Below are 27,764 nucleotides of genomic sequence, written 5' to 3' on the forward strand. Positions count from 1 at the left end.
AAACTTATCTGAACTCAATATGACTTTTAAATTTATAACTTTAGTTTGTTGGCTTGGACTGTTTCTCTCGAAAAATATTGGTATATTTTGATCAAAATGTGTCTGACATAGAAACTAAGAAAACAATTAAAACTTGTTTAATTTGAAATCTTGGATAATTAAAATTTTAAATAGTCCCTTCAAGTTCGAATTAACCAAGTTCGATTGTACTCTCATTTGAATATTGATTATTATTTTATTGAATTTCCAAGTTTATAGAACCCTATTTTACCCGAAGGTATATTAGGGCTGTAGTTAAATCATACATATCATAGCCCTGTACAAATATTTACATAAAATATATACATATTTATGATATAAAATACACATTTGAATATTGATTATTGAATTCTTTATTTTATGGTTTCGATTAAATTGTCATACATTGTTATTTATGTTCAGCTGACAGCATTTTTTTTAATGGTCCAGGGTAGCAAAAATGTTAAATACTGTCCTGACTATAAATATTGAAAATATTAGGTAAACTGGCACGCCCTTGTCATAATCTTGTAGTTACCGTCCTATATTCTCTAGATACTGATTATCAGGGAACGGATTTATATGGACTAAAAATATATGAAATATGTAAATATATATGTAGTTATTTTTACCAAAATATGGAATTAAATATGGATTTTTACCAAAATATGGAATTAAATATGGACTTAAAATTATAAAAAAATGACTATGTACGTTAAATATTGGTACATTTTAATCAAACTAAACAAAAAATATAATGGACGTACCTTATCTTCCAATGTAGTTTCAACAAAACACAATTTTTATTGTCTGTTACCATAACAATAGGTTACAAACATTTCTTTCAAGTGCTGAAAAGTGAATCTTCTTCTATTGTCTCTGAGGATAGATTTATACTGACTAAAAGAGCGTTCGACGTCACAAGAAGTAACTGGTACATAATTCAATTTCACAATGTCTGCTGGGGATAAGTCCAAGTTAATCTTCACTGTTGATTCACCACTCATCACAGCAACAACCTTTTGTAGTTCTTCATATCCAGGGTTTTTTGAAAGTACAGTGTCCACCTTAGCTCTTACTGCATCTGCAACTTTACCTCTACCACGATTCAGTTGTTCCACAGTACTATTTATAATTTCAAAACTTTCAGATAGTGAAAGGTGCCTATTTTGGAGACTTTTGAGCGTTTTTATGATGCATGAAAATGTATGCTGAATGTGAGCTAAGTCATTCTTCACACTTATGTCACAGGTAACTGTTTTCGCAGTATCAATTGAGACTGCATCTTCAGAGTCCAATGCAAGGAGAACATTGTTAATAGAGTCTATATGTTCGGCATAATATTCAACTGCTTCTAGCCATGTACCCCATCTAGTTAAAATTGGCTTTGGTGGCAATGGAATTTCAGGGTACATTTCTTTCAACACGTTAACTCTACTGGGAGCTTTGAGAAATACTTTTTTCACTGATGAAATCAACAAATCTACTTTAGGGAAATTGTCTCTGACCACTTCTGCCACACGATGAAATGCATGCGCCACACAAGTAAAATGAGTCAATTTAGGATATACAACAGATAATGCTTGTCCAGCTTTGACCATATAAGGGGCAGCATCGCTAATAAAGAATAACACATTATCGTACATAATACCCTTTGGCCACAGGATACCCATAGCTTCGTTGAACAGTTTAACTATAGTTTTGTTATTGCACTTTTCTAGAACATCACAATGTAAAAGAATTCGTTCAGAATATTGTTCACTTAACAAACCGATAACTACATTACCAACAAGTCTACCTTCTTTGTCGGGAGTCTCATCAATGGAAACCCAAATTGAACTATCTTTAATTTCATCTCTTATCTTCTGTATTGTCTCATCGTAGATGGATGGAGCATATGTCTTCCTAAGTGTTGACTCATCCGGGATTGTATGTTGAGTATATTTTTCAAGGAATTCCCTGAAGACCTTATTCTTTAGTTTGTAGAGAGGAATATCAGCAGAGATGAGAGAACGGCACAGGTCGATGTTAAACTCAGATCTTACATTCGATGTTGTTGGTTGTGTTAAAAACAATTGTCTCTGCTTGGAATTTAGTTGTTTGTTGGCCTGATGTTTACTAGTTGTAATGTGTTGTTGCACCAGGAACTTTTGTGTAGATGATACTGCACACTGACACAAATTACAAAATAATATTTTATTGTCAGTTGATAAACCATCTTCTTTAAATTCTGAAATGTAACTTGTTAGTTTTGATTTTAAATTGACTGAATGACGTACTTTTGGCATATTTACCGTCTTTATAGTATGATTTACAAAACTGAACCTATGTGTACTCTGACTGGCATTTAACTGTTGAGCTGCACAACTGAAGTCTGTTAAAAATTTTAAATTAAATTAATACAGTTTTGTAACTTACTTTCCCATTGTTGATAGGACTGCTAATTTTCAAATAACTCTGATGTTAAAGGGATTACTGAACATGTGTTTAAATCTCTATTGTTGAAATGTATTTTTAAAAGTTAATGGAATTTTGTTTTGTTTTATTGTTAAACCTAATATAATATGGACTGTTTTATATGAAATATGGAAAATATATGGAAATTAACGAAAATATGTACTAAACTCTAAAATATGGAAAAATATGGAAAATAAAAGTAGGATTTTTCAACCCTACACATTGTGAAACATAAAGATAATGCAAAATATAAATTATATTAGCTTTGTAAGTAAATATGTATTTACATATAAATCCTTTCCCTGCTGATTATATATTTTACTTTCACCCCTGTCATTAGTAAGCAATAAATCTAAAAATGCAGTTCTTACAAAGTAAGACATTTACGAACATGATCCCATTGGTTTCAAAACAATGCACATATCTTATGAAACATGTAGTTTACATTCTAACCCATGTCTCTGTATGCGGTGCCACCCTTTTCTGCAAGGTATTTGTAAATCCCGCCTACCTTGTCGTGTGACCCCAGTTTTCTGAACTCTTTTTCAAAGTATGATTGCCTTCAGAAACCAGTCAAGCCACTTCCACAGCAATCGTACGGCCTCAAGCATCAGAGAATGCGATACGCCCAGTCTTCTTTTTCTATCCTCTTTCAGCAAGCTGATATCTCAACAAAATTCAACTTGCTCAAAGGTCACTGCACAGCATCAGGAAGTGCCGAGATTTGGTCTGATAGATAACCAGATTCTTCAAGGCTAGATGTCACACTACGTGAACTCAAGAATTCCGTAAAAAAGGAAGTTTTATTCTTGGAGCTAACTTTAAAACAATGAATGCCCAACCAGTTGAGTATGCTCCCAATTCTTAAAATAAATTAAAACGTGTTACCTACTCGCAAAATAAAAGATATTTCAAACCTAAATTACACACACTACAACACGAAAGAGGAGGGCCAAGATCTGTGTCCTGTAATTATTCAACAAGTAGATGCCACAAAAAATCTTCTACTTGGCAGGTTAAAAGAAAAACTAATATTAATAACGCTTTTCTGTGCACGACCTTCAAAGTAACTGTGTTAACTCTCCCTTTCTGAACTGGAAGTCTTGATACAATTATCACCAATGAAGGTAGTTCAATCCTCATGGTAACTATTGAACAGCTTCCATTTTAAGTATGTTACTGACAATAGTTTGAGACTTTAATAATCAATAGGTAAGTTAAATTAATAATACATAATAACTAGAGCCCGGATGTTTAGGCATTTATTTTGGTTAAAATAGATAGGCATATAGGCACTAAAAATAGTAAAAATAGGCAGTGGAATAGGCATTTATTAACCCAGATATGCCTGAAATATTTTTTTGCAATTTTTGTGTATTTTTAAAATCTCATTTAATGCAGTATATAACTGAAGTATTTGTATGGTGTCGAAACATTCTAGTTTTTACTGGTTGAGCTAGAAACAGGTGTCCTTTTAAAAAGACAGTAGGCATATGAGCATACATTTTGAGGAATAATTGTATACTATGCTTACATGAAAGGAAAGAATATAATTGTTGTAATTTACAATTATTCTTCTTCTTCTTCTTCTTCTTATTATTATTATTATTATTATTATTATTATTATTATTATTATTATTATTATTATTAACAAATCATTACGTTATTATTTTATTATAGTTTCTTTATAATTACTACTAATATTATTCTGAAGATTGATGCATTGTGGCTAAATTCGTTTTAACTCCGGAATACTTTCGTCATTGAATAGTACCGTATTGCTATTGATACGTAAAAATAAGTAATAAGCGAAAAGAGTGTTGAAGTTTCGAGGAGGAGGTTATATTGGGAGAGAAGTGACGATACATATATAGAAGCAATTGCTGTGGCAATGTAGAAAGACAGGTTTCAGTTCATTTTCTAAAATCTACATTGTTATGACAATGACAATTTAGAAAGAAATAAGACCTCTTCCAAAAATACTAAATGAAAAACAATAGAAACTTATGTCCGTTCAATACCTCCCTCCAGAACGTCACCAGTCCTCCACTTGTAAACAGATCTTGCTATGCAAATCTGGCTTTCAGGTGTATCTCCCTGTGAAGCAGACTTGAATAATTTCAAAGGAAAAATTGTTCCGGAGCCGGGTATCGAACCAGGGGCCTTTGGCTTAGCGCACCAATGCTCTGCCGACTAGCTACCCAGCAACTACACCTGACACTGTCTTAACTTTTCCATTCATATCCACACATCGCAGTGGGCTGACATGACGCCAGAAACCCAATTTTGAGTGCACACAAACTCTGTGTGGCATTTGTACGCTGCATTATAGTGACATGTCTGTATTTGAGATGAAATTTCGCCTGTAGCATAATTTTCAAACGCAGATAGCATTTCATTCAGGGAAAATCCACTAAAATTGAAATAGCGAAACAATTTCAGAATATATGGGGATATGCCTACTGTCCTTTTAAAAGGACACATAAGTTTTCGTCATTGTCATGTCGCAATGAATAGATATTTCGAAAGCATTGTGGTTTCACGTTATATTTATGTTTATTAGGAATCATTTGATCTACAACAATTTGTAAAATAATTCCGAACTATAACAATATTTAACTTTTATATCTGATTTGCGTCTCGGATGCCATAGCTGAAATAAATGAACAATTCTCACGTTCACATCTCAAACTCAACGGTGATCAGAACTCTAATTACCAGTCTTAACACACCTAGCAAGCCTCTAATTAAGACCAGTAATAGTGACACCTGTGATAAAGTAAATGCATTAACTGTAGAGAGGGTAATTTGAAACATTGACAACTGTCCTTTTAATAGGACAGTAGGCATATCTGGGTTGGAAACAGACAAAAAAATAGACAAAATATACTTAATAAACTATCCCATATGGTACTTCATTAGAAGTAGAAAGATCTTTTTACCATGAAAAACGATCTGACAGGCGGCTCACTATGCCATTTTGGTAATTACAGTCTTATGTTTCACTGTTGCAAAATGTTGAAGTATAAAATACTTTTTTTCATGGTTAATGGTTTTTTTTCACAAACTTTGCACATCAGAACAATACCATCAGTAGACAGCGTATCTGAACCGAATTCGCGGACATAACCATGTAGTTTACTACCTACTTAAGTATGCACTCACTTTTGGCATGATAAATATTGCAATAATCACGAAAACTGGAGATGTTTAATGCAAGTTCAGTCCTAAACTAACATATTATTCTACTTGCTATAGTGAAGAGACTATATCTTTCTGTCTCTACTTTCTTTCAGAGAGTCGGCCTTGGTAGCGTAGTCAGTATAGCACCGGCCTTCTGTGCTCGAGATTGCGGGTTCGATCCCGGCCCAGGTCGATGGCATTTAAGTGTGCTTATACTGTTAAAATATCTTTGTTAAGTGACATAAAAGATGAAATCGATAGGGGAGAAAAGCTTACGACTTCCTGGAAACATATGTATTGCTGAAGAATAAGATTCTCAGCAAATATTTGTATGAGGTGAATATATATTTTTAATTTGTACAACCGTTCTTTTTTTGTTTTTTGATATAATTTATGTGCGGTTTATTTTAAATGCATTAAAAATATAGAAAATGTACAATAACGACGTAAAAAGGCTAAAAAAAAGGCATTTAACCTTAAAATAGGCAAAAAAAAAAGGCAAAATAAAAATTGGACCAATCGTCCCCAAATGTGTGGAAATGTGTTTATCTCTAATAGGTCTTTCATACATACACTCCGTTTAAAAAAGGCATTTTGCCTAACATCCGGGCTCTAATAACAATTATTAAATGAGAATATTATATCAGACGACTAAAAAGACACATGGTACAAATGAATATGACTGTATAATATAGTATATACAGGATGTAACAAAAAAGTATGTAAAAACTTTCGGGAAACATTCTTCACATATAGAGGATGAAAATATGTTCCTCCACTCCCATTTGTAATTGCATTCTAACCTGAGGTAAAGAAGAGTGTCTACACATAATCAGACTGGCCTGGTATGGAGTTGTTACACGACAACTATGATGGCATTCCACATAAACTTATTAGAACCCATTTCAAACGAATCTCTGGGGGATTATTTCTCCCTCCTTAATAGGGGTTTACATAAAATGGGAAGGAAAACCTCAAATAAGTAAGTCTCTTAGTACTTACGTGTGTTATATAACCTAACTTTATTAACATCATTTAAGTAGGCCTACAATTCAATACATTTCATTATAATATTTTCTAACTCTTCAAATGGTGAGGCACGAATGTTTTTCTGTCTGGTTGAACCCGAACTACACTGAAACTCGGCATTGAAGATTTCTTCTTTCTTCTTCATTATTCCCCATAATGAAGTATTGGCAAACCATGCTTTTTTGCCGTATGTGATGGTATTTTTTTTTTCTCTTTATTTTATTTAGCTAACAAAGTGAGTACAAATTAAATTTATGAAACAAAAATGTTTCTAGCCACTACCGTAAGAGCCAGGCTCATGTACGGTGTGATCTTAGCCAATAATATACTATAAAATTTACAAAGACAGTTTACTAAATACAGTAATTAACTTAATTCAAATGGATACAGAACACACAAGAGCAAAAGAGAGTATTATTTGAGAATTAACCTCGACATCCCTTATTATTTTCTCTTTCTGTCAGATAGTTAATTTCTTCCACTTAATCAACATTATAACGATGCACAAACAACATAAACAAAAAGAACTTGGAAACAGAATCCACACAACTCGAGAGAACAAAACAAGAAAGCAACCACTCTGTGAAAGCAACGCAAAGCTAGACCATAAAGAGTGATAAAGAATAACCATCACGTGGCACCACGTTACTATCGATTAGGATGCGCTATCAAATATGCTGATACTATTGATTATTGAAAGTCGAGTCGATATTTCGAGCTTCATAATCACAGAATCACTTGAAAAGTATTCCTTAAAAGTGGGATTTTTCTTAAAGCTGCGTTTCCTTAAAAGCAGGAATGAATTACATTATTCTTATGGCAATTTGGCTGGAATTATGATGGTATTCCACACAAAATAGCTTGCGCAACATACAATATAAGAAGAGCTGCAAAAAGAGCTCTAATAGTTTCCGGATCTAAGTTCATGTAACATATTTTTCTCCTCTACGTGTGAGAAATGCTTTGCTAAAGTTTTGACATATGAACGCGCATGCACACACATACACGAAAATACAACTTATTGGGGAACAACTTATAAAACTCCGTTGGTTGCACATACGTCAATCTTAAAGAGTGACACAATATCCTAATTGTCAACCAATAATGGGAGAAGGCGTTACTCATGTAGACTTTCAATGAAGCAGAATATTTTCGCATTTTTTATACTTAAAAGTAACTAAAAAATTAGTAGTCATATACTAATAAGGAAAAAAGCATGTTGAAGAGTAATTTTTTGCAGATTTTGAAGATGTTTGAGTCGCTGCAATATAACAAATGTAAGACTTCTTAATTGAGATTTGTTTTATACTATTGTAGTGTGGGAAAAATATGTTTTTGAAGTAGAAAATCAATCAAAGATAACTTTTTTCTTGAGAAGAGAAGTGGGCAGTTGCAATGTATGAAACCGTCCAAATACATTATACTTTATGCTGAAAAAGAAACCCATGTTAAAGCAATGAGTCTACAAGATTTTATCACTTGTTAAAGGTTTATGTCTGACTGCTCGCAGTCCGTCATGTAGCGCGCGTACATAAGCATTATTTATGTTGAAAACCCAACAGTGCTTTAAAAATAAGCATTTATTGTTTTGATTGGTTTCATTTACTTAAAGGTCAGACTAAAATCTTTAATCAGTTGTCTCTAATCTTTTCAATTGGATTTTTATAACAAAAATCCCACTTGATGTAAAGGAACAATTCTGTCGCCACTTTTTCGCAGAATATGGAAAATACAAGTGGAAGAAATGTGTTGATCACGTTAAAAATAACTAAGAGCAATATTTTGTAGTGCTAATGTATTAGACAGTGAAACTGACAGAATAATTTCGTTAGAAGTTTAAGTGATAGTAGTGATGCATCAGATGACTTGTCAATCAGTGCGACAGTGGTTCAGATTAATGGAGGAAGACTCCGCCTCCAGCACAGTGGTAAGGTTTAGTAACCTCCTACAGCGGAGTTTTGGCAGATGTTAACCTATAGTTCTGAAAAGTCCTATACAGTAGTCCTGCCTCGAAGTGGAGGTGGTCAAACGATTTGAAATATCAGTGGGAAGCTTCCCTTTGTATGAAAACAGAGTGTAACACCAATATTGTTATAATGAAGGTAGATTTGTTGTATATAAACCAGAGTTGCTTATTCCTGACAAAGAGAATAATATTACTAATTGACAGTATGTAGACAGAATTTCACTTTAGCCACTTTATCCCCATGAATAAATTACAGTACCACATGCACGTAGAAGATTTTCATCTTATTTTCAACACATAATCTTCATCAAACTGTTGCAAGAGGCAAAATGCATTTGATATGTTTCTGAAGCTTGCAGTTTACTCAATGACATGCTTTTGCAATTTAAAATATTTCACTACAGGTTCAAATCATATTTAACGAGTAATAGAAAAGTACTTTACCTCGGTCCATGTCGCGAGGATGTGAGTAGCAGCCATCCAGCTTCACGTAGTCAACATTCCAGCTGGCAAAGGTCTGTGCATCAGTCTCCAAGTAACCCAATATTCCAGGGTAACCTGCACATGTGTAGTTTCCATAGTCCTCATAAATTCCAAATTTCAGACCTTTCCCATGAATCTGCACAGCAAAAACATTTACTTCTATAACGAAAATCTCATTATTTAAAGTTTGCTACTGTTTTTCATAACTAGAACTCGGACATTGCCCTTTTACCTATTTTATTCTTGTGTACATCATTTAGGGAACTTCCTAAAATAATAATAATAATAATAATAATAATATTAATAATAATGGCTTTATTTAACCTGGCAGAGTGAAGGCCGTAAGGCCTTCTCTTACACTCAACCAGGATTAAAACTTGCTTACATAGTTGAACATAAAACTGGATCGGAATTAAGTAATTACATACTGATACAATTTAGGTACATAATGAGATCTAAAGAGGTAGTTACATAAAAATTTACCTCATAAAATAAAAATAAACATAGTGGAATACATATTAATGTCGTTAGAATCAAATACGAATCACATAAAAACAGAAGGCGATAATTGAATAAAAAAAAAAATGTACACAGTAAAAATAAAAATAAACACATTAGTATACATATTAGTATTAGATTACAATTAAGTAAGATTTCCATAACTAAACCAGAAACCGACAATTGAATAAAATGTACACAAAAATAGATTAATAATAAAAAGAACAACACGTGGGATACATATTGGGGTTAAGTGATAAATAAACACGATTTACATGATTACACAATAAAAATAAGAAACAAAAAAAAATAATAATAAAAATAAATACAGTGGAACGCATTCCATTAAATATTTGCAACGCATTAGGTCTGGCAACTCATAAGATATTTTTCTAATTTACATTTAAAGGAAATTAAAGTTCGGCAGCCCTTGACTTCAGGCGGCAGAGAATTCCAGTGACGAGAAGTAACAACAGTGAAAGATGAAGAATAAAGAGATGATGTGTGAATCCATGATAGATTATTTATAAGTGCCTGTCCAAGTTTTACAATACTTATAAATCTATGTAAAGATTAATTTTTGGTCCTACAGAATTATCTGTTATGGTTACCATTTGTTATTAATGGAAAAAAAAAAAAAATCGTTCTGGTGCCAAGGATCGAACCCGGAACCCCAGTTTTACGCACTGGGTGCTCTAAGCACTGAGCTATGCCAAAATTCAATCCGGTGCCGGAGCGAATTTTTCTCCATTAATAACAAATGTTACCTATAAATGCCTATTTTAGTAATATATGCCTGTTAGCTTCTCAGATTTGTAGTTGAAACCACCGCCTGCTTGAACACATCCACACATCCAATGACTGCTCATACTGTCTGTTCATTGAATGGTTAAACATGTAACATGAATTGGAAAAAATTGCCGCTAGATGGCAACTTGTAATGGCCTATGAAGTCGCTTGTGGATATAGGTCTTATGCTTTATGTTTATATTACATGACTAAAATTTTTAACTTTGTTTCACGACTCTAATAGCTTCATTAATCCATTATATTCTTTACTCTTGGAACAAAAGGAAATACAACTAGACATGCATAAACAAAGTTTAATAGTACATTATGCAACGAGCCTATAATGGTAGTAATTAAGATGCGAGTATGTTTATGAAACGAGCGCAAGCGAGTTTCATAATTTTCATACGAGCGTCTTAATTACCATTATAGGCAAGTTTCATACGACTTTTTATGCTCGACCATATTTCTAACTTGAAATTATTCATAAGTATTCATGTTATTCTTATCTGACTGGGGAGCGGAACTGACCTTGTGCAATATCTCGTAAATTGTGAGATGTGCGCAGACGCGAAAATATTGATTTTTTCTGAGAAACAAAATGTCATTGACCTTGATATAACCTTGAAATTGATTTAGACACTGAAAAACGAGATGACAAATTAAATTTATTTGAATATTATTTACAATTAACGCTAATTATTATAGTAACAGAACATAATCTTCTGCGACAGTATTGGATTTCCAGCCTCTGTGACGTTTCGCTAGTTATCTTTTGATTGCATATCCGAGAATAATCGATACTTGCGCTTTCATATTGCTACAATGGTGTTCTGTGATTGGTGGAATACCTCAACTTTAATGAATAGGTGTACTTTAATGAGGTCCATTAAAGGGCTGCTACCAGGTGTATAATTACTACACTTCGGCATGGTCGAGCATAAAATATGAAAACCAATTAGTTGTTCAGTTATAAACTATGTGACAAAATTAAAAACAATTTTCAAACTAAAATTGCAAATTAACTACTAGGAGGACATTTTATGGAACTTGTAAGGTTAATTAATTATTTTCGTTCCTAAAAAACTTCAGGAGACTATGATCTGTTCATATGCGACCAGTTTTTGGTGGTTAAAAATATATATATATGAATTTTTCTGATAGGGACTTTTGCAACTAGGCAATTCAATTAAAAAAAAAAATGAACCAGTGCCCCAGGAACTTACAACTTCAGTACTTTCCGAGAAAGGGGTTTCTTCTAACAAGAAAACTGGAAAACTTTTTCTGTGTGGAACTTCCCTACATTACTAAGTAGAGGTTTCACGAATTTATCCTCGAGAGTTTCTAACACAAGTTCTTATGATTATTATTCGTAACACACTTCAATATGTCATACTGGCATAAAGTAGGTACAACAACGTTTTTTATAGTTTGAAGCAGACATACAGATGAGCTGGTTGGTGCTGCATCTACTGTTGGAATTTGGAAATACGCTATTTCAGTGGTTGAAACACACCTGAGAAAAACAGACTTTTAAAGGCAATATAAATTCTTAGAATGATTTTCTTTGGAAGAACGTGGAACTGGGTGGCCCACGTAGGTGATAAATTTACGACACAAAAAAATACCCTATGCCTAAATGAGAGAATTCGGAAAAAATGTATTCATTTCTCACTCACGTAAAAAATAGACTCCAAATAACATTCTTGCCTCAGTCTATCTTTGGAGATAATTAATTTCTCCTTACAGATGTCATCAACTCAAAAATGGAATTATTGCCAGGTTAACAGTCCACAAAGTACTCCAATGTCTATATTTGAAGACGCCAGCTATAACCTCTTATTATATAATATATCAAATACTCTTTTTTGTTCTTCTTTCATTTAACAACCTTGACCAGACTTATAAAAGGAGCAGGATGTGAAAGATCATCTTGTTCATCACAGTGGAGGTGTACTGAGGGTGGGTTGACTTGTTCATCACCAAATATGGCATTTCTGATTCAGTGGGAGCAACTATGCAGAGGACAACTAAATAGATGAATCACAAAATGTAAGAACGTATTTGTTACCCTTTTCTTGAAAGTAAAAGTCAATTCTTTTGACTACTGTTAACTAATGTAATTGCCCATGAATGACAGAAACAAAAGAATAAACACATAATAATAATCCGTGGCGCTACAGCCCGTGAAGGGCCTAGACCGACCAGCCGGCTGCTGGCCTCACGCCCACATGCCGAAGCAGAGGCGGACGATCATCCAACCAGAATGGAGGTATTGTGTGGTTAGCACGATGATTCCCCCAGCCCTTATAACTGGTATTCGCAACCGGATTTCGCTACCTATCGTAGCTCCCCAAGTGCATCACGATGCTGGGTGGGCACCGGTCCCATACACTGGCCGAAATTTCATGAGAAAATTTCTTCCCCCATGAGGAATCGAACCAGCGCGCATTCCGTAACGCAAGTCCTAGGCAGGATGCCTTAGACCGCGATGCCAGAGAGCGGGACGAAACAATACAATAACAATGATAATAATAGTAAGAGCAAAATGAAGACAAGTACACATACATGTAATTCTAAACGTCAAACAATTACAATTTGTTGCTAAAGAAGGCAATAATTTGAGGAATGATTAAAATAATGAAAAAAAAAAAAAAAGATACATTAAAAATAAAAATCATATTTTACAAAAATTATATTTTAAGAAATATTACAGTCTACAGACAAAAAGCAATATATTTGATAATCAGCTTTTGACAGTAGTCGATGTCTGACAGCTCCTTAAGGTGTGGGGTAGGGAGTACCAATGAAACGGTGAATGGTGACCAGGAAGTGTTATGATGAGGTATACTCAATGTGCTGGTGATCTGAGATCAACTATTTAGGTCACAGCTGGAACATAAATGCACAAGACTAAAGACTAGACAATGGATAACTTAGGGCAGTGGTCGTCAGCACTCGCTGAAATGTGCAATGGGCATGCGGTGCCGTCCCATGCGCACCATCGTGCAACAGGGAGAGATAGAGAGCATACCCACTAGCAGCTACGAGAGCACTATGGTGCACTGCGTTTTCAGTGGGTAAGAGAGGCTAACCCCAGCGTGCTCTGTGCTGACGACCGCTGACTTAGGGGTTAAGTTTCGCAGAATTTGAAATAGAAAAGAAAGACAGTCCAAAGTTCTGCGGTTGTTGAGTAGGAGCCTAGGTAAAAGTTCGAAAAATAGTGAAATATCATCATATTATCAGACACTGCACACATATTATGAACATGTTCGAGAGTTCAGTGGTTATGTCAGTGAACAACATGTCACAATAATCAAATTGCGGCATTACGAATGTTTGAACTAATGTTTTTTTCAGTAGTGCAGGAAAGAAATGCATGAACCAGATTAGCGAGTGAAGAGATGAGCAGATTTTCTTGCAAGTATGCCTTACTTCATAATTTCAATATATATGTATGTATCTAATGCTCTTGATTTAACAATGAAGTCACTCTCCTTCGTGCTTCCAAATATCTCAAAATCTGTGATTCATTGGCTGACCATGATAATACTTACTTACTTACTGGCTTTTAAGGAACCCGGAGGTTCATTGCCGTCCTCACATAAGCCCACCATTGGTCCCTATCCTGAGCAAGATTAATCCATTCTCTATCATCATATCCCACCTCCCTCAAATCCATTTTAATATTATCTTGCCATCTACGTCTCGGCCTCCCTAAAGGTCTTTTTCCCTCCGGCCTTCCAACTAACACTCTATACGCATTTCTGGATTCGCCCATACGTGCTACATGCCCTGCCCATCTAAAACATCTGGATTTAATGTTCCTAATTATGTCAGGTGAAGAATACAATGCGTGCAGTTCTGTGTTGTGTAGCTTTCTCCATTCTCCTGTAACTTCATCCCTCTTAGCCCAAAATATTTTCCTAAGAACCTTATTCTCTGTTCCTCTCTCAAAGTGAGAGTCCAAGTTTCACAACCATACAGAACAACCGGTAATATAACTGTTTTATAAATTCTAACTTTCAGATTTTTCGACAGCAGACTGGATGATAAAAGTTTCTCAACCGAATAATAACAGGCATTTCCCATATTTATTCTCTGTTTTATTTCCTCCCGGGTATCATTTATGTTTGTTACTGTTGCTCCCAGATATTTGAACTTCCGACCTCTTCAAAAGATAAATTTCCAATTTTTATATTTCCATTTCGTACAATATTCTCGTCACGAGACATAATCATATACTTTGTCATTTCGGGGTTTACTTCCAAACCTATCTCTTTACTTACTTCCAGTAAAATTCCCGTATCTTGAAAAATATTGGAGTGCAAGAGGTGAAATGACTTTATTGTCAAACGCCTGGCATTAGAAAACAACAACAACATATTTCGACGTGATGTCTTGAGCTATTTGAAGGGCTGTTCAGCTTGCCAGATGATCCATATCCATTTCCTGCTCCTGACAGTATAACAGACAATTTGGTGAAATAATTCAAATATTATTAAGTGTAATGAACGGAATTTGACTATCATTCAAGTGTTCAGCAGTCTTTTGCCTATGATGATTATGACCTGAGTTTTAGCTGCATTAAGTGTAAGTCCTAATCTGTTATGTAGGAGTTATGTAACTGGCAAATGAATAATTTTATTGCTATTCTCCGCTTAGAGGAGTCACCAGCTCAGGAAGAACAAAAATATATTTGTATTTTCACATAATAATAATAATAATAATAATAATAATAATAATAATAATAATAATAATAATAATAATAATAATAATGATTTATTTTAGCTGGCAGAGTTAAGGCCGTAAGGCCTTCTCTTCCACTCAACCAGCAAAAAGTGTATATACATATGCATGAACTTACAAAGAATCCAACAATTTGATTTAGATGAGAGTTACATGTATACAAAAGTTATTTACAAATTAAACAACAAAATACTATGAACTATTAATTAAACACTGAAATAAACTGTGTAGCAGAATTAAACTAAAATACATAGAATGTTAATATATTTCAAATAATATTAGATAATAGAAAGAGATTATTACGAGACAATTAAAATACAGCACAATCAGGATGATGTCTAAAGAAAAAAGTAACAATGTAGTCAGTGATAGTTTAAATCAGTATGATTGGAGTGAAATGCTAATAAGGTTATCTTTTAAGCTATTCTTAAAGGTGTTTATTGTCTTGCAGCCCCTAATACTTTGTGACAAGGAATTCCATTGACGCGAGGTGAATATTGTAAAAGATGATGAATAACAAGATGTTCTATGAAGAGGTATACTTAGCGTGCCACAGATAAGTGATCTGGTATTTACGTCGTGGTTAGAGTATAGATAAGAGAAACGAGACGAAAGGTAATTTGGTGTTGAAGTGTGCAGAATTCGAAAGAGTAAAGACAAAGAGTGTAAAGTTCTACGTTCTTTAAGTCGGAGCCACGAGAGACTTGCGAAGAAAAATAGTGGCAGACCAAGGACACAATAGTTAGACTATACAGAGTGATTTACAACTAATGACCCACGCTTTAGGAATTAGTTCTACAGGCCATTTTGAGTACAAAAGTCATGTGAACATGGATGGGATTGGTGATAGCGAGATGAGGCCGAAGATTCGCCACAGATTACTCGACATTTGCCTTATGGTTGGATAAAACCATGGAAAAAACCAAACTAGGTTATCAGTCCAAGCGGAAATCGAACCTGCGCCCGAGTCCAACTCCCGGAACAGCAGGCAAGCGCCTTAGCTGACTGAGCTATGTCGATGGCAGGATGGTTCTTAAAAGAAGGTAAAAACATACATTTGTTGTGTGGTTTTTACATTGGTTTTAAGAAAAATTCTTCTCTAAAGTGGGGTAGCTTTTTAATAGGAATGGTTAGTCTTTTGGAGAGATTTTACTGTACATTGATCTGCAGAAACGTGAATGCATGGTATGAAAACTTGAAAGTATAAGAATATAGAAGACAAGAATATATTCTTGTTAAACAAAATATGTCGAAAACATTTCGGCACTCTTATTATTTTCTTCATACACTTTCTCTATTCTGTATAATTAAGCAAGCATAATAATCTGTTACTTCCTACATTTGCATATTCGCACATTGCAACACCATCCCTGGACCATTTCTTGCATATAGAGTTAACATATGCAAGGAATGAAGATTGCATAATGGAACATGCCAATTTACATAAGATAATTTACTCCAGTTGTTTCTGCAATTACCCATTGTGTTCCGAGGCGACTTGTGAAACAAAGACAAGTCACTGTGAATGTAATGACAAAAAATTTTAACGACTCAGTGACAGTATTAAATCTCTCTCCATTTCCATTCTGTAGTTCTAAGATGTAAACATAAATAAAATCCAGCACATGGAATTTCAGTTGGTATCACTATATTACAACAATGTGGCTATTGTACTTCAACACAATTAGTGCAATACATGTGAGAATAAACGGACAATGTGTGCTTGCTTGACCTTGTTCGACATGTGGAAATGCCCTAACGCCACATACAGCTACTGTGCTAACATGATAAGTGGTGAAACACAGCTAAGTGCATTAACATACTGTACCAAGGGACACTGATTTAGCCTTGGACCAGTGGCGGCTCGTGAACTTGTGGATTGGGAGAGCTGCAGTAGATTTTGGTACATACAAATCTCACTTCTTGATACCATTACTAATAAGTATAGTACAAAATTAAATGCACTACATATCGAAAAACCAAAACTTTCTGACTTAGTTGGAAGATGTCTGTGGCATCATTTGCTAATCGCTAAAAAAACTAATACCATCGATTTCAGTCTGAATTTCAGATCGGCAGACACTCAACTTGCAATCTACCAGTTCATTGTCTTAGAATTACCTTTAAACAGTGGCATGTTCCAAATGATTTTTGAGAGGCTCGTTTAGATTACTCACGAACTGTAGCAACCCACGAAATACACCAGGGATCTTCGAATCGTTTTTTCATCATGTCCCCTAAGGGGAAGTTCATATTGGCCACAAAATTTGATACAATCAATATTTTTAAAAATAATTTCACGATTTTTTCTCACTTCTTGATTATGTTTGTTCTGTTCGTTTCACTCAATTGCGCAGCAATATTAGTTTTGCCTAACATAGGCAATGAAACAACATTTTTCAGGTGACACTGTGAAGATTCGTGCATTTTGCTTTTTAGGGGAAAATGTCCTAAATGTGTCACACCACTCCTAGTCCATGCAGCATCACCACCGAAGAGGAGGCAAGGAAACCAAAATACAGATTTTTTTTTTTGTTCACATCCACATAACCACAAATGCTTAGCGTAAATTTCATTGTTATACTTCCTTACATATATGCACTATTTCGGCTAGTTGAAGCTTGAGTAAGATTTAAGTCGGGTAACGGACGACTCTTTAATTTCACTTCATTACATAAATCTTCTCCGCAAGGGAAGGATGAGAAAAATAAAATTAATATTCTGTAATTCACACACACTCATGCTTGCACATTTGCACTGGTTAAGTTACGGTATTAAGACGTCACACCAAAGCAACACTGAGATATACTGATGGTCAACAATTTTCTAAAACTAGGAAAGAAGTCTCTTTTGTATTTTACATGCTATATCAAAAGGATTCTACTCGTGTAATCATTTTGAGTTAAGGCAAATATTAGGTTTTGCTGGAGGCTGGATATATACGTAATAATAAGACAAAAGACAATGTTAACTCGATAAGACTCTACAACAGTAAGTTTGTGAAAAGAAAAGAAAAATTTTGTCATTAAGTTTCAAGGGAGAAGAGAATCCATTGACGTAGCATTACAATAGCGGTGTGGGAGGGGAGGAAAGATCTTCCCTTATAGCCTGGCTCTGCAAGCCACTGCAGCGAAATCTGGGTTTTAAACAGCGATAGTTTCCCTCTGCTTCCCTTCACCTCTCTACCCCTGACCATCAAGACACACTCCTACGAGCTGTCCCACACCGCAGATCCCAGGACAACTTTGAATGCAGTGTCAATTCCAATACAGTTGAAGCGCAAAAAAATTATGCATAAGATAATAGTACATATTTCCGGCCAGATGAAATATAAAGCAATTTACCAATAAAAGCTGTAACAATTCTTCTACAAAATAAAATAAATATTATTTTTATTTTCCTGTCAAAGTAGGGAGTGCTGCAGCTCTGCAGCTCTTATGGACGAGCCGCCCCTGCCTTGGACCTTTGTCATAAACAAAAGCGAAAATAGTCAACATGGAAAAGAGTATGTTGTTTGACAAATAGTTACTCTATATATTTTGATGATATAACATTTAGTTGATTCTATATTGTATTGTGAATGTATTAAAAAAAAAAAAAGAGAACAAAAAAATAAAATTCAGCAGCAGTAGGTGCTAAAGTACTTATTTTTAAAAGGGTTCTCTGACAAGAAAATTTATGTGGATATGGTGGATACATTGAGGAATCGTTGTCCTCCGTTCATTATCATAAAAACTGGATTGTGAAACTTAAAGTACAATATAAACCCGTTTCTTTCATCCATTCATTTAGTTGACCTGGTTAGCGAGTTGGTAAAGCGCTGGCCTTCTATGCCCAAGGTTGCGGGTTCGATCCCGGGCCAGATCGAGGGCATTTAAGTGTGCTTAAATGCGACAGGCTCATGTCAGTAGATTTACTGGCATGTAAAGGACCTCCTGCGGGACAAAATTCCGGCATATCCGGCAACGCTGATATAACCTCTGCAGTTGCGAGCGTAGTTAAATAAAACATAACATTTTTCATTCATTCATTTATTCACTCATGTGTTCTCCCCAAGGGCAGGTCTTTCACTGCAAACCCAGCTTTCTCCAATCTTTCCTATTTTCTGCCTTCCTCATTGTCTCCTCATATGATCCATATATCTTTAATGTCATCTATCGTCTGGTATCTTCTTCTGCACCAAACTCTTCTCCCGTTCACCATTCCTTCCAGTGAATCCTTCATAGGAGTTTCTTCTCAGCCAGTGACTCAACCAATTCCTTTTCCTCTTCCTGATCAGTTCCAGCATCATTCTTTCTTCACCCACCCTTTCCAACACAGCTTCACTTCTCATTCTGTCTGTCCACTTCACACGTTCCATTCTTCTCCATATCCAATTTCAAATGCTTCTATTCGCTTCTCTTCACTTCGTCATAATGTTCACGTTTCTGCCCCATATAATGCCACACTCCATACAAAGCACTTCACTAGTCTCTTCCTCAGTTCTTTTTCCAGAGGTCTGCAGAAGATGCTCCTCTTTCTATTAAAAGCTTCCTTAAGCTATTGCTATCCTCTTTTTGACTTCTTGGCAGCAGCTCATGTTACATTATATAATATATTATAATATGTTCTACTGTGTTCTACAATTTATTTCTGGTTTGGAATAGCGGTAAATTGATAGCAGTAGACTTTCGAGTTTCTTTGGTTTAACTAATTTTACAAGAATTTGATCATGTCGATGCTGACTTAACCACATGAAAACTAGACAGTGAATCGAACAGATGAAATAAAAAGAAGTTAGCAGGGACGATAAAAAATGTTGAATATGACCAATAGATCATTAAAATATGCTCTGTCAAGATAAACTTGTCAAATATCCACAAATATGCTTTAACAAAGTACCTTAATTTAATTAATTTTTTTTTTATAAAATAGATTTCTATATACTTTAGCAACTCACTGACCTGATAAAAAAAATGCTAAATCATGAAAATTCTAGTCCTGATTATGAATAGTGGTGATGCTGATGCTGCTGATGGTGATGACGATAATTATATTGATGATGAATGCAAAGAAAACGTGGGAGAAAAAAGAGGTAAATTATAAGCAATGAAGAAGAAGGGGAAAATTAAAAAAAAAAAAAGGAAAAGAAAAAAAATTGAAAAAAAAAATAGGGTATAAGAGGAAAAGAAAGTCTTGAAAAAGAGAAGAAAAAATATGTAAAACGAGAAGAAGGTTTGGAAGGCCAGCAAAAAAAAAAAAAAAAAAGAATAATATACTGGTATTGTAAACCTAAGGAATGTCACAGTTAATTCTTTACGAGTGAATGAGTGAGTGAAGTTTCTGGGTTAAGAAATATTATGCCCAATGGAAAATTTTTAGTGGAAAAGAAAATGATGAGAACCGAGTTTAACGAAGAATTTTTTCAACTTTCATTAAGACAACATTTCACTATACGTGGTCATTAGATTGGTTTAGACAGACTAGTAAATACACTTAATGATGTAGAAACACTGACTGGCTCCAAGAGGTGTTGATGCAATGAGCATCACACTTTTTGTTCGTACGAACAGAGAGAGTGAGAGTTCAAATCCAATTTAGTTACAGCAGGAACTAATCAACCTCTTTTCTTTACACTATCATCCTATTTAATTACAACTGACTAACCACAGAAGGTATTTGGTAAGATGATTACAGTCCTCTTCAGTGTTCTTACATTCCAATTATTTTAATAATGACCTTAATAGGAAGAGTTAAGTTGTTTCGTTAAACATTCCAGAATTCTATTATGACTACTAACATAACCTCAAAACAATCTGAACTGCGCTGTGTGCCAAAAGTCTATATCATCAGATTGCCACAGTGGAGACCTGAGTTCAAGTGGTAGTTGTGGTGCACAAATACAGAGTTCTGGAAATGTTTCTTGGGATGGGTACACTGTTTCTCCGACCACAGCTTTATAATTTAAAAGATTCTCATTCCTAGTGTACAATAGTAACAATATGGAATTACTTCACTGTATTAGGTTTGTTCGTATAGCAGTTTCCGACAGTTTGCAATTGTCATGAGCATGTGCACATCGACTTTTCTGCTCGTAAATTCCAAGTGCGCATGCTAATGACAGTTGCAAAAACTGTCAAAAACTGCTGTACGAGCAAACCTATTATTTATCTCAAGACACAAACTCCATGGGATCACTAGGGAGAATGTTCTGCAGAGCAAGTAACTTAGGAGAGTACGGTACATGGAATTGGTGCAAATGCCTTAGTATTCAAGTATGACATCATACAAAGAACCAAACCATCTTAAATACAATGTGAATTGCTTATTCCTGGTTTTTCATTAAAACCATGACAGATTTCTTTCATGTTTCTAGTAACATCAGGAGCCTATGCCACAAGTATTGAAGAAAAATAGCCTATACAAGTTAGAAATTTAAAAAAATATCGTCACGATGACACATGCTTTTTCATACATTTCATAGGTTTCGTAATAATTCAGTTCCTTTTATGATGATGTAAATGATATTACTGTTCGTAGTTTATTTTCTTTAACTATTTTTCGAAAGACACTCAAACAGAATAATTTAATATGTAACGAAATAAGATAACTTTTGTTTTCTGGATTAAATTTAAAGGGTAGTCTTTATCGCCATAAACATTATATGTTTGACTTATTTTATAAACTGTACTTAGCTGTACATAATATAACATTTTGTCAAATTCTTAATCTCCCATAATTTCTTCAGAAGAAGTTGGCAACCTTAGCAACAACTGAAGGTCATAAACATTATTACTAATACTCACATAGTCAGAGAGGTCCTGAAGGCCATAAGGAAACCTCTGTCTGTCAGGTACAAGTTGTCCTGCGTAACTTCTTTCTTTCTCTAACCAGCAGTCATCAATATTAATGTACTCATAACCAACAGCTGCATAGCCTTCCGACACCACAAGATCTGTCATGGTGCGGAAAAGGCGATCACTGCAAAAAAAAAAAAAAAATAGTAATATATGCATACATAAATTACAAAATATGCTATAGAGATTAGGAAGAAAATATTTTGGAGAGAGCCCACTGGACAACAGAATTCTCTCAGATCAAGCCCCATTTAGGAACATATAGTAATGATATTATTGTAATTATTATTCTTGTAATAATAATAATAATAATAATAATAATAATAATAATAATAATAATAGTTTATTTCATCATTACCATCCTCATCATGATCATCATCATTATTGGAGCACGAATCTTTTAGACATTTATAGTACCGGTACTTAAAATAGGCAGGCAAAATATATTAATTAAAAACATTAAAAATCACTGTAAATTTGAAAAGGGAACAATAGGCAGGTAAAAAAGGCACTGTAAGTTTAAAAAAGGGCATAATATATTTTATCACCGAATTCATATGATACTTACGCAACACACCTTGTTATTGGTTGTGTATTACCACAAAATGAATTTTTAATTTTCATCACAGAAAAAGTTTAAACAACAACTAATATAACTGGAGCATGTTTGAAGCAAGCTAATGTAGATGAACTTCTGTCTATGATAACTGTAGTACCGATATTATCACCTTTCGTTATTTGACAGATAGTGTCTCCTAGCTGATCCCAGCTGCTTCTGGCATTTATGAACAAGCAGGTAATATCTCAAAGGAAGATTCAGATGCTATGATCTGGGTTAGCAGGAGATTTTAGGCATACTGGTAATTCCGTTTGTATAAAGAAATTAGGGAGAGAAGTACGTCAAGGATGTCCTCTATCACCTACCCTTTATCACCCAACTTCTATTTGGAGGATTTAGCGAAGAACTGTTTTCAGAACATGGGAGGAGTGATAGTAGAAGGAAGAAGAATAAAGTGCATAGGATTTGCTGATGATATGGCGTTGTTAGCAGAAGAGGAAATGATACTAAAGGATATGCTACTGGAGCTAAATGACAGCTGTGAGCAGTATGGGATGAAGATAAATGCAAATAAGACGAAGAGCATGGTCATAAGAAGAAAAATACAAAAGATAAACCTGCGAATTCTAAATGAGGCAATGGAGCAAGTGGACAGTTTCAAATACTTGGGGTGTACTATAAGCAGTAACATGAGCCAGGAAGTCAAAAGGAGAATAGCAATGGCAAAGGAAGCTTTTAATAGAAAAAGGAGCATCTTCTGCGGACCTCTGGAAAAAGAACTAAGGAAGAGACTAGTGAAGTGCTTTGTATGGAGTGTGGCATTGTATGGGGCAGAAACATGGGCATTACGACGAAGTGAAGAGAAGCGAATAGAAGCATTTGAAATGTGGATATGGAGAAGAATGGAGTGTGGAAAGAGTGGGTGAAGAAAGAATGATGCTGAAACTGAACAGAAAGCGGAAAAGTAATTGGTTGTTTCACTGGCTGAGAAGAAACTGTCTACTAAAGGATGCACTGGAAGGAATGGTGAACGGGAGAAGAGTTCAGGGTAGAAGAAATCAGATTATGACATTAAAATATGTGGAACATATGAGGAAACAAAGAGGAAGGCAGAAAATAGAAAAGATTGGAGGAAGACCTGCTCTTGAGCAGAACATGAAATGAAATGAAAGAAATTAGTTCTAGAATAGCTTACATCTGTGAGATTAGAAAAGTGAGAAATGAAAGGGAGACAGTCTAGATATGAGAGAGGATAGAAAAGGATACATAGCAATTAAATTAAAACAGAAGAATAGGAAGTAACCAGAAAATACTTGGAAAATGAATACTGTATATTAACATAAAAGTGTGATATATATATTAAAGGGATGGTGGATCGAAAAGCAGAAATGTAAAGGTACACGTTAACTATGAATTGTAAAGTTGGCTGACAAATAAATATCAATACCAATATCAACATCTCTGAGATACTCAATATTAAACTCTGAAGGCAATTTTAAAATATTGGTTGTTAAAATAACTTAAAATAGCAAATAAACTTTCAAATTATTTTTGAAAGGTAAAAATAGACATTTACTCATAAAACAGACCACAAGAGTTTAAACACCAAAAATAAACATTGATCCTATCATTTAATTTAAAGGGAAAAATTGTTCTGGGGCCAGGTATCGATCCCAGGACCTCTGGCTGAACGCACCAGTCTGCTTCACAGGGAGCTTTACCTGAAAGCTAGATCTGCATTGATCCTATCACTCACAGATACCTATACCATCTTGAAACATATTTAAATCTATATAATTTCTATGTTGTCAAGCATTTTGTCACACATGCAGGCTCTAATTATATGTGCAGCATTCTCGAGAAAGTTTATACTGAATACGAACAACAGTGCATGAAAAATCGCTGTACATAAACACACAAGTGAAAAACCATTTTTTCAATATCAGGAATTATGAAAGTGTGGATTTCTGTGGAAATTTCTAAATCAATGTCCTGTAATATCAATTTCTTTTTCTTCAGGGTGCTAATTTTAAGGATGAGATAGGGAGAGTTTCTCCCCACTGAAAAAAACCATCCCTCCCTCCATGAGCACATACGACTTATTCAAACTAGGAATGATTATTTCTCCCACCACTGTACTTTCTTAGAAACGACTCCGTAAATACCTTCAGACATAATTACAGTGTATGTTACCATTGTGTCTTACTGAATAGCTTGTTCTTCGTAAGAAAAATATTTCTCTCATTAAGTACCTGTTATGTGATTCTTCAGTCTGAAGAAGTCAACATTATGTATTCATGACAATAGTACCTGCATTTTAAGTGAAAGTTTTAATTAACTACCGGTATATTTTTATAAGAATTTTATCCATTTATATCATGCTCTGGAATTAACAAAGATGTCATTCTTCTCGTTCTCCAATTTTAATAATATATGTGTTACCTAAGAATTTTAAATGTAGTTTATGACACATAGGCAGAGATAAAGAGAGAATGAGTGAATTTATCTTACAGAGAGTCGTAATGAAAATCATGAGCAACACATTGTTATAATTTAAATTTTAACAATGTAACAAAAACGATTATATGATCATAATCTACAGATTTTACACTATGTATTGACAGACTGTGACGTCATTAACTTCTATCATGTGACAACAGGCAATGTTTGCAAAATGGTCGACAACGACAGTTCATTTCGACAGCGTGCTGTCATTAAATTCCTTGTTAAAGAAGAAAAATCTGCTACTTAAATTCACCTCAGACTTCAGCGTGCATATGGAGATGTGTGCACGGGTGCCAGCAGTGTTAGGAGATGGGTGAAACATTTCGAAAATGGGAACACGAGCATCCAAGATGAGCCTTGTAGCGGTAGCCCTCGAACTGCCTCCTCGGAACGCAACAAGGAAAGAGTTGATGAGTTCTGTGATACATTTTGGTTGAATTTCTTGAACCTGGGCAGACCATAAATGCTGTCCGCTATATTCAGACAGTTTTGAAGCTCCATCGTGCATTGCAGGAGAAACGCCCTGGATAGAATATCATCCTGCAACGATAATGTGTGGACTCACACTGATCGTGTCACCGTGGAAAAAAATCAGAACATTTGGGTGGAAAACTCTTCTGCAATCTCCCTACAGTCCCGACTTGGCACTCTCCGCCTACCAACTTTTCGGTTCTGTACAGGAGCAACTGTGAGACCAACGCTATGAGACGCTGGAAGACATCCGGAAAGCAGTGTATCAGTGTCTTCAGGAAGATGAAACGGACTTCTACAGCAAGGGAATTTTCAAACTTACAGAACGGCGAGAAAAATGTGTGCAAAGAAATGGAGACTATGTTGTAAAGTGACAGAAAAATCTGTAGATTAAGATGATGTACCTGGCTTGTCTAAAAAATAAAAATTAAGGTTTATAACAATGGGTTGCTCATGACTTTCAGTATGACCCTCGTATTTAACTATGAAGTCATTATTTTTTCTTGTTTACCAATATTAATAATATATTATCCAAGAATTTTAAATGTAGTTTTCGACACTGGGCAGAGATAAAGAGATAATGATGGTAAAATAAATAGCACACATCTCTCTTTATAGGCCTACTTCACACATGGAAAAAGTGAAACCTGATCATGATATAGATTTGGAATTCTAAGAGCTCCATACTGTAACCCCTAACCACAATGTACTATATTCCCTGCAAATCAACACCATGCCATCTATAGACCCACATAACCAGTAACGATTCTTAAGTGTTATCAATACCATAAATGACACTGTTCAAGAAAACAATAGGCTATGTATACAGAGCTGTACTGGACACGGTAGAAAAGTTCAGTGCTCTTTAATTGCAAACACGCTATTTTTTTTGTTGAGTGTGATGAAGAATCAATTCTCATAAAATGTATAACATTCCTGTTTACCATGGCGAAGTAATTTTTTTTACAAAATCCATCTGCTTGCACAACTACCTGTTATTTTGTCAGTGGGTCAAGCAGAGCTAATAATGTTGTCGTTATGATGGACGCAATGCCATGACAAATGCTGTCTATATGAATGAGGTATAGTAAGTTATTATTGAAAGTGATATAAAAAGAGAAAACTAAATCACATCGAAAATGACTACATTAAATCACTACAATGTATAGACAGACATGACATTATTTGTCATAATCTTTGTTGTAAATGAAGGTCGTTGCCTTTTACACAGAACTTTATTTTGAAGACAATGTGTTTCCTAGGACATAAATGCAATATTATCACTTACAGGGCAACTCATGCTACACAACATCTGATGTTGTTGAGATCATCTGGAGCATAAAATGGAAATTTTTACGATATCTTCTCATATGGAGTGTGCAAAGAGAGAGTAGTGCCATATTACAAGAAATTTATTCTCCATTTTCAGCATCTCTGATTCTGCGAAAGTGATTTTTATCATGTTCTATCTTCTGTAAGTCTTTCCGTCTACATAAACGTCTAACACAGTTAACATTGAGACCTCAAATATTTTCGAAACAAAACAAAAACTGGAAAACCTATTGCACAGAAATGTATCCACATCAAGGGCTCATAAACTGAGAGGATATACACAATCCAGTTCATTTAGAATATATTATTTTCTACACACAGTGTGTTGTTTTCAAATGGAGCATGCATGTTTTTTTTTTTCTTTTCAGCAAAATTAAAAATATAGGTAAAATTATGGAAACAGCAATGGTTTCACTTTACTAAACCAAATACTTCAGAGATAATTCATGGAGGACGTGGGATTGGAAACTCGTTTATCAATGTGGTTCCAGCATAATGGTTACCCCATGTGAGCAGAGAGGTAGTTAATGAAAAGTTTCCAAATCGGTGGATAGAACAGGATGGTCCTGCGATGTGGCCGGTTCAGTCTCCCAACTTCACATCACTAGACTTTCCTTCTTGGGGCACGGTGAAAGATTGTATTATGAAGCTCCAACAATAGAGAATGTGCAACAGCGTATTACTGAGGTGTGTGTGGCAGTATCTGGAGAAAAACTGTGTTCTGTGCAATGCTCTCTTCTTCACAGTCTGCACAAGCGCATTGATGTAAATAGTAGTTATTTTGAACATGTGTTTAAATGACAAGGTTTCATAATAAGATAAGATGTTGTCCACTGATGTTGATTAACAGTTAGCATGCCTAACCACGAAACAAGCGGGCCCAGATCCA

At 34.8% G+C, this 27,764-nt stretch overlaps 1 protein-coding gene across 4 annotated transcripts in view; it reads right to left on the reverse strand.

Annotated features, from left to right (window-relative positions):
* Positions 1-27,764, reverse strand: part of LOC138698400 (alpha-N-acetylgalactosaminidase-like) — a 95,215-nt gene that overhangs the window by 32,168 nt on the left and 35,283 nt on the right. For all 4 annotated transcript variants that reach the window (XM_069824276.1, XM_069824275.1, XM_069824274.1 and 1 more), the window contains exons 3-4: positions 21,958-22,132; positions 9,098-9,272 (exon numbers count right to left, since the gene is read on the reverse strand). In XM_069824276.1, the coding sequence (XP_069680377.1) occupies positions 9,098-9,272; positions 21,958-22,132 (350 nt within the window). The remainder of the gene's footprint in view (positions 1-9,097; positions 9,273-21,957; positions 22,133-27,764) is intronic.

Source organism: Periplaneta americana, chromosome 4 (genome assembly GCF_040183065.1).
Source record: "Periplaneta americana isolate PAMFEO1 chromosome 4, P.americana_PAMFEO1_priV1, whole genome shotgun sequence".
Lineage (NCBI taxonomy): Eukaryota > Metazoa > Arthropoda > Insecta > Blattodea > Blattidae > Periplaneta > Periplaneta americana.